The following is an 8506-nucleotide window of genomic DNA, read 5'->3' as shown; positions in this document are numbered from 1 at the left end:
GGGGGGGTGGGGGGAGCCGGCGGACGGAGAACACAGAGCATCCTGAACACCAAGAACACAGAGCATCACTTGTCCCAGACCGAGAGTTCCTATCTATACATTGTGGCTAATAGACACTGATGGACCTCTGCTCCATATGTCCATCCAATCCCCTCTTAAGAACCTAAGAGAAGCCAATTTTGGACCAGGCCAGTGGCCCATCCAGTCCAACACTCTGTGTCACACAGTGGCCAAAAATACCAGGTGCCATCAGGAGGTCCAGCAGTGGGGCCAGGACACTAGAAGCCCTCCCACTGTTGCCCCTCAAGCACCAAAAAGACAGAACATCCCTTGCCCCAGACTGAGAGTTCCTACCTATACCTTGTGGCTATAGCCACTGATGGACCTCTGCTCCATACGGTTATCTAATTCCCTTTTGAAGCCGTCCATGCTTGCAGCCGCCACCACCTCCTGTGGCAGTGAATTCCATGTGTGAATCACTCTTTGGGTGAAGAAGTACTTCCTTTTATCCGTTCTAACCCGACCGCTCAGCAATTTCATGGAGTGCCCACAGGGAGTTCTTGCATTGTGAGAAAGGGAGAAAAGTACCTCTTTCTCAACCTGCTCTATCCCATGCATCATCTTATAAACCTCGATCATGTCACCCCTCAGCTATCGTTTCTCCAAGCTAAAGAGCCCCAAGTGCTTGAACCTTCCTTCATCGGGAGAGTGTTCCAACCCTTTGATCATTCCAGTTGCCCTCTTCTGCACTTTTCCCCAATGCTATAATGCGACTTACAACTCCTGGAGATGTGGGGGTGGAGCGTGCAGAGGATAAGGACCACAGTGGGGTACAAGGCCATGGAGCCCCCCCCCTCCAAAGCAGTCATTTGATTCAGGGGAACTGATTGTGGTCAATGGTCCCTCTAAGCTGTGGAGTCCTGTGAGCAAAAAATTCTACTCCATGAGCTGCTGGCATTCAAGTTGTGAGCGAGCGATTGGGCTGCTGCATGAATTAGTTTGCTCCGGAGCCCTCCTTCCTGAACTAAGACCAAAATGTGTGAGCCGGAGGCTAAAGAACTGTGAGCTGGCTCACACTGACTCAGCTTAGAGGGAACACTGATCGTTGTCGTCCAAAGATGAGCTGTAGCTCCAAGGGATCCCCAGGTCCCACCTGGAGGCTGGCATCCCTGCCCCCACCATGCGCCCGAAAGGGAGATGGTGCTTGCAGCGGGGCTCCCGGGCCGCTTTATTAATCGCTAACCCGCACCAGTTTGAGAGCCAGTTTGGTGTAGATTCTAATCTGGGAGAACCAGGTTTGATTCCCCACTCCTCCACATGCACCTGGCTGGATGACCTTGGGCAAGCCGTAGTTCTCTCCGAGCTGTCCTTGAAAAAGAGCCGTTCCTGTCAAGAGCTCTCTCAGCCCCACCCACCTCACAGGGTGTCTGTTGTGGGGAGGGGAAGGGAAAGGAGTTTGTCAGCCGCTCTGAGACTCCCTTGGGTAGTGAAGGGCGGGATATAAATCCAATCTCCTCCTCCTCCTCCTCCTCCTCCAGCCGATTTGCAGTGTTGCTCTGCCTAAAAATAAAACCGAAGGGGAAGTGGGGGGAGAGAGAACCTGAAGCTATAATTGAACGAGGCCGAACGGGCTGGAGAGCGTGGAGGGCTGCCGTTGCAGAAGCCCGAGGTGAGGCTTTAACCGAGTTTGCAACCCCGAGAGTGAGGCAGGCCACTTTTGGCTCTGGCGGGGTGCGAGCGCTTTCCAGACGTTGGGGTTCACAGCCGTGGCAAAGCGCTCTCTGCTTTGTTGGGGGGGGGGGCACACCAAGCACAGTGACGTTTTTGCACGAGCCCTGTTCTCACCGGCAGTGTCACCTGTGTTGAGTTCTCCTGGCATTCATCCTCGATAATTTATTTCTCAAAATCAGCCCAATAGTGTTGAAAAGGGATGAGTCACTGAGGCACGGAGTAACCCCCGTGTATCACGCGCACGGTGGCAGGAACCCTGATTGTCAACAGATTCTTCTTTCCGCTGTTCCTGAGATGTTTTTGCAGACACCTGCCACCTCCCCCCCATGGGTCGGATCCTGTGGATCTGTTCTACACACAGTGACGCTTTCCCCCAGCACAACAGGGTGGCCTTTGGCAAGCCTCTCTCTCGGCCCCACCCCTGGGCCGTTGTCAGATAGTGATGCATACCTTGCAGGATCGTTGTAAGGATTATATACCAGCACTTGGGGAAAGTAGTAGAAGAAGAAGAGATTGGACGTATACCCCGCCCTTCACTTGGAGTCTCAGAGCGGCTTTCCCCTCCACACAACAGACACCCTGTGAGCAATGCTCCCTCTAAGCTGTGGAGTCTTGTGAGCAAGAATTCTACTTTGTGAGCTACCGGTATTAAAGTTGTGAGCGAGCAATTTGGCTGCTGCATAAATTACGTTGGCTCTGGAGCCATCCCTTCCTGAGCTAAGACAAAAATGTGTCAGCTAGAGGCTAAAAAACTGTGAGCTAGGAGGGAACAGTGCCTGTGAGGTACGTGGGGCTGAGAGGGCTCTTTCAAGGACTGCCCTTGAGAGAACAGCTCTGAGAGAACTGGCGACTGCCCCAAGGTCACATCAGCAGCTCCACGGGGAGGAGGAGGGGGGGAATCAGACCCGGTTCTCCCAGATCAGAGTCTGCGCTTCTAACCACTACACCAAACTGGCAAGAGCCAGAGTGGTCTAGTGGTTAAAGTGTCAGAGAGGGGTCTGGGAGACCCAGGTTGGAATCCCCACCCCTGCCATAGAGGCTTGCAAGGGTGACCTTGAGCCAGTTACACACTTCCTCAGCCTCACCTACCTTGCAGGGTTGTTGTGAGGACAAAACAAGAGGCGAGGAGAAGGACATAAGCCACCTTGGATCACCTTTGGGGGACACAAGTCGGATGTAAATAAATCAATATTTTTATCTATTAGAAGCGGTGGAAATGTATAATCTACTTTCAGAGCAGAGGGATTTTGGGTAGGGGGGCGTTCTACTATATATATTTTTTTTTTTGCTGTTTTCCACATGCCACTGTTTTCAGGGCCAACAGAAGGGAACCATGCACTGTTCTGTGTTATCCTGTTTGCAAAAGTTCATAAAAGTTACAAGCCCATATACATTTTTATGAGTCCACCTGCCTACACATACCTGTGCTCACTTGTTTAAGAACATAAGAACATAAGAGACGCCAATGTTGGATCAGGCCAAAGGCCCATCCAGTCCAACACTCTGTGTCACACAGTGGCCAGAAATACCAGTGCCATCAGGAGGTCCAGCAGTGGGGCCAGGACATTAGAAGCCCTCCCACTGTTGACCCCCCCCCCAAGCACCAAGAAGACAGAGCATCACTTGCCCCAGAGCCCCTAGCTATACCTTGTGGCTAATAGCCACTGATGGACCTCTGCTCCATATGCTTATCTAATTCCCTTTTGAAGCCGTCCATGCTTGTAGCACCCACCACTTCCTGTGGCAGTGAATTCCATGTGTTAATCACTCTTTGGGTGAAGAAGTACTTCCTTTTATCCGTTCTAACCCGACCGCTCAGCAATTTCATGGAGTGCCCACGGGTTCTTGTATTGTGAGAAAGGGAGAAAAGTACCTCTTTCTTTACCTGCTCTTTCCCATGCATAATCTTATAAACCTCGATCATGTCACCCCTCAGTCGTCTTTTCTCCAAGCTAAAGAGCCCTAAGCGCTTTAACCTTTCCTCATAGGGAAAGTGTTCCAACCCTTTTATCATTCGAGTTGCCCTTTTCTGCACTTTTTCCAAAGCTATAATATCGTTTTTAAGGTGTGGTGACCAGAACTGCATACAGTATTTCAAATGCGGTCGCACCATTGATTTATATAGGGGCATTATTATATTGGCTGATCTGTTTTCAATACCCTTCCTAATAATCCCCAGCATAGCATTGGCCTTCTTTATTGCAGCCACACACTGTCTCGACATTTTCAGTGAGTTATCTACTACGGCTCCCAAGATCTCTCTCTTGATCAGTCTCTGCCAGTTCAGACTGCCAGTTCAGACTCTGCCAGTTCAGACAGTGTTGTCTGTGTCGTGTGCGTAAAAGAAATGGCGCATTTGCCCTCCAAGGGGAAAAGGGCAAGTTCGATCCAATTGTTCCACCAGCAGCTTCAAGGCATTTCTGCACCCTCCGCTGCTCCGCACCCCATGGTGTGACCAGGATTCATTCATCGGAGCGGGCTCCCCCAAAAGGGAATGCTCCCCCAAAAATTATCAGGAGGGGTCTCATTTCACAAGGGGGGGATGCAGGGTGGAGGCAGTCCTCCCATAGGAGAGCCGGTAAATAAAGCGTTCTGGAGCGAGAGAGAGACAGATTTGCTTTAGCTAGATTCGAATCCAGGACCACCTTAGAGAACAACAAGATTTTGTGGCGTGTGAGCTTTCAAGGTGTGATGTTCCCTTTTGTCAGATCTGCTTCAGAGACGCCCCCCACTAGGAAGACCGTCCCCCCCTCTGGGGGAGATCAGGAGTCCAGTGGGAACTGGATATCCTGGTCGAGTGGTCAGAGCGGTCTCTGGGGACTGGAAGAAGTCCTGTTTCCAACTTGCTCCCTTTCAGTTCCCCTGTTTTTGCAAAATGCATGTCGCTGGCTTCAGTCTCCGCACAGGCTAGTCAGAGGCCCGGTGTGCGTGCAGCCCCTGACATACAGCTTTCTATTTCTGGCCTGACTCAAAACCGCTCCCACGGATCACTTCCCCTCCACGCATTTCTGCACCTGGCAGGGCCCGCTGCCTGCTTTTTTTGTAGACCGGATCTGTTCACCACCCCCACGGTCTGGGCTGCGGGGGTCTCAAGCAGTGTTCCCTCTAAGCTGAGTGAGTGTGAGCTGGCTCGCAGTTTTTTTAGCCTCCAGCTCACACATTTTTGTCTTAGCTCAGGAAGGACGGGGCTCCAGAGCAGACTGATCTATGCAGCAACCAAATCACCTGCTCACCACTTTAATGCCAGGAGCTCACAAGGTAGAATTTTTTTGCTCACAGGACTCCACATATTAGAGGGAACATTCAGGCGCCTGTGAAATTGCGGGCCTTTTTAAAATTTTCCTCCCGTGTCATTTCTGTTCCACAGTTTCCTGGAAGAGGTTTCAGCGGCTGGCTTCCGTGGAAGAGGCATGGAGAGTTCTCAAGCGGCGGCCCGGGTGGCCAGCAGGCGTTGAGTTTTGGCCCTTCACCGTCACCCCCTCTGCTCCGTTGCCGGACAAGAAGTGTCCCTCGTGCGCCCAAGCCACGCCATGGTCCTGCTCCTCAACTGCTTTGCCCCCGGGCAACGAGGCCTTTGGGACTCTCCGGGGGTGTCTGGCGACCGTCTCCATCTACATCCAGCCCAACCAAGCCGGGCTTGGCCGTGGATGCGGGGCGTCGTGCTTGTTGCTTCTTCCGTCGTGGCATTCTTCAAGATGGCGGGGCGGAAAGCGTGTCCAGAGATGGCCAGGAAGGGTAACCCTCCCGATGGGTTTTCACAAGGGCCGCCCATGGACCTCTGCCACGGATCCTGCTTCCTTGCTGTCTCTCTTGGGTCAGCCGCTCCCCTCGGAGGGTCACCAAGCTCTGTGTCCTGTGGCCTCTCGTCCCTCCAAAAAGCAATTGTGTGAACCCCAATAAAAGGCTGTCCTGATTTTCTGGCAGAGGCTGGTAGAGTCTTCTTGAATGGAGGGGCGAAAATGGCGGGGCAGGTGGGGCGGCACACGGGTGGGGCCTGCAAGCCGAAAGAGGTTGTGTTGGAAGGAGACCGGTGTGTGTGTGTCTGCAAATCTGTGCTTGGTGTACCTTTTAAGAGGAGCCAGGACAGGGACTCACGCCTGCCCCTGCCCCAAGAGTCTAGTACAGGGGTGGCTAAACGTGCTTGACGTAAGAAGAAACGTCAGATGTTTATTCTCCGGAATGCTCCGCATTGCAAGACTACATCTAATGGGTGGAAATTACAAGGGAGTCGTTACGGGCTAAAAATCAGGAGAAACTTCCTAACTGGAAGAGTGGTTGAGCAGTAGAACAGACTGCCTTGGGAGGTGGTGGATGCTCCTTCGCTGGACGTTTTCAAGCGGAGGCTGGACGACCCTCTTTCGGGTATGTCATAGGGCTATCTTTCGGCTCTGCTCCTGCAGAGTGCAGGGGGTTGGACTAGATGACCTACAAGACCCCTTCCAACTAACATTCTAACATCCAGCAAGGCTCTTCTTAGGTTCTTATAACAGCCTTGGCCTCTATGCCCTGCTGTTGGCCCTCCAGAGAAACTGGCCACAGTGTGAGACGGGAGGCTGGACTGGAGGGACCCTCACTGGTCTGTTCCAGCAGAACTCTTCTGAGGTTCTCCTCAGGGGAAGGCCTCGGCCCCTCTGCCCTGTTGTTGGCCCTCCAGAGGAACTGGTTGAGGCCCCTGTGTGAGACAGGAGGCTGGACTAAGTTGACCCTCACTGGTCCGATCCTGCAGGGCTCTTCTGATGTTCCATGGTGAGCAGGGTGGCCCAGTTCCGTTGCCATAGTGAGCAGAAGCAGAATAAATTATTCAGGATGAGAGAGCGCTTAGGCAGAGTGGATCGGGTTGCGTAACAGATGCGGGTTGTGGATTCAAGTTCTCTTGGCCCAGAATTTGGGGTTACCTGGGTGCAGAATGGTGATAATCCTTGCCGTCCCCACCCTTGAGTTTAAGGTGAAATCGAAATTTAGCCCACACCAGAAGAAGTCTCCACCTCCTACATCCATTTTGAGCCAGCGAAGGTTGATGTCACCGTGCCCCTCGCCTGGCAACATTCTTATAACTCCCTCAGTCCTTAAAGACAATCCCTCCCCACACACACACACTTCTTCCACCCCGCAAGGATTAGGGTGATAAGGACCGGGGGGGGGGAATCCCTAGTCTTTTTGCAGGGCTGGAAATCAAAGTTGTGCAGGGATCACCCCCTCTCCCACTACCGAGAAGAGCAACCACTCAGGCTAAATGTCGTCACGCCTGGTCTTTTTACTTCTGCAGGTAGTTTCAGAGGGTGAACGTCTCCGGACAGCGCTGGCTCTTCGGCTTTGAAACGGAGATGAGCACCGCAACCCTAGAGTCGGATTCGACTGGCTTTCGAGCAAGGGAACCTTTACCTAAGTGCACAGACTCTAATCTGGGAGAACCGGGTTTGATTCCCCCACTCCTCCACTTGCGCCGGCTGGATGGCCTTGGGCAAGCCATAGTTCTCTCAGAGCTGTCCTTGAAGAAGAGCCGTTTCTGTCAGAGCTCTCTCAGCCCCACCTACCAGCCAGTTGGGTGCAGTGGTTGAGTGCGTGGACTCTAATCTGGGAGAGCCGGGTTTGATTCCCCCACTCCTACACTTGCAGCTGCTGGATGACCTTGGGCAAGCCGTAGTTCTGATAAGAGCTGTTCTTGAAAAAGAGCCGTTTCTGTGAGAGCTCTCTCAGCCCCGCCTACCTCACAGGGTGTCTGTTGTGGGGAGGGGATGGGAAAGGAGTTTGTAAGCCGCTCTGAGACACCTTTGGGTAGTGAAGGGTGGGGTATAAATCCAATCTCTTCTTCTCCTCCTCCTCCTCACAGGGTGTCTGTTGTGGGGAGGGGATGGGAAAGGAGTTTGTAAGCCTTTGGGTAGTGAAGGGTGGGGTATAAATCCAATCTCTTCTTCCCAAACATCTTGCTGGTCTCTGAGAGTCTACTGGGCTCTTCTTCTGGGGAGGGGCAAGAAAAAGCCCGAGCACCCCCCCCCCATTTTGGGGGTCCAGATCTCCTTCCTCAGCTGGGACGTCTGGCGCGAGGCCGGTCCGATCCCGTTCCCGACATCAAATTTGCGTTCATATCAGGAACGCGCCGAAGCTGTAATCGGAATGTAGATTCGGGGAATTAATGAGTCAGATCAAATTAACCAGCTCGTAATCCCCTCTAGTAATTTAATTTTACCCTCATTGTCTTGATACTGGGAATAAATTGTCGCCTGGAAGATCGGAGAGCAGAGAGGAGTTGGGGAAGGAAAACCTGGGTGGGAAGGGGGGGGGTCCGGAGAGGGAGGGTCGCCCTCTTGCTTGGAAATGCCCCTTGTTCCTGCCACTGTACGGATGCCTACGGATGCCACCCTCCAGGTGGGACCTTGGGAAACCCCCCCCAAGAATTACAGCTCAGCTGCAGACTACGGAGATCAGTCCCCCTGGAGAAAATGGGTGCCTCGGAGGGTGGGCTCTCTGTGGCACTGTCCCCGGTGGCTGGGTGTGTGTGTGGAATGGTAACCCTAGAGATGCCACAGCTATCCTCTGTGGTTTGAGCAGGAGAAAGAACAGAGGTTTTGGTATCTGGAAGCTCCACTGAACATGGAAGGGGGGAGGTTTTGTCTGGAGGAGGAAGGAGGAGGAAGAGATTGGACTTATACCCCATGGCCCTTCGCTACCCAAGGGAGTCTCAGAGCGGCTTTCAAACTCCTTTCCCTCCCCCTCCCCACAACAGACACCCTGTGAGGTCGGTGGGGCTGAGAGAGCTCTGACAGAGAAACTGCTC

At 53.0% G+C, this 8506-nt stretch overlaps 1 protein-coding gene across 1 annotated transcript in view; it reads left to right on the top strand.

Moving 5' to 3' along the window:
* Positions 1–5646, top strand: part of VPS45 (vacuolar protein sorting 45 homolog (S. cerevisiae)) — an 85052-nt gene extending 79406 nt beyond the window's left edge. Inside the window, exon 15 of the mRNA XM_015406297.1 lies at positions 5099–5646. Within this exon, the coding sequence (XP_015261783.1) occupies positions 5099–5186 (88 nt within the window). The 3' untranslated portion in view covers positions 5187–5646. The remainder of the gene's footprint in view (positions 1–5098) is intronic.
* Positions 5647–8506: the final 2860 nt, after the last annotated feature.

The sequence above is a fragment of the Gekko japonicus genome, unplaced genomic scaffold (genome assembly GCF_001447785.1).
Source record: "Gekko japonicus isolate JY-2015 unplaced genomic scaffold, Gekko_japonicus_V1.1 scaffold1674, whole genome shotgun sequence".
NCBI lineage: Eukaryota > Metazoa > Chordata > Lepidosauria > Squamata > Gekkonidae > Gekko > Gekko japonicus.
The sequence above is the reverse complement of the archived record's forward strand: the minus strand, read 5'-3'. Positions and strand labels throughout refer to the sequence as shown.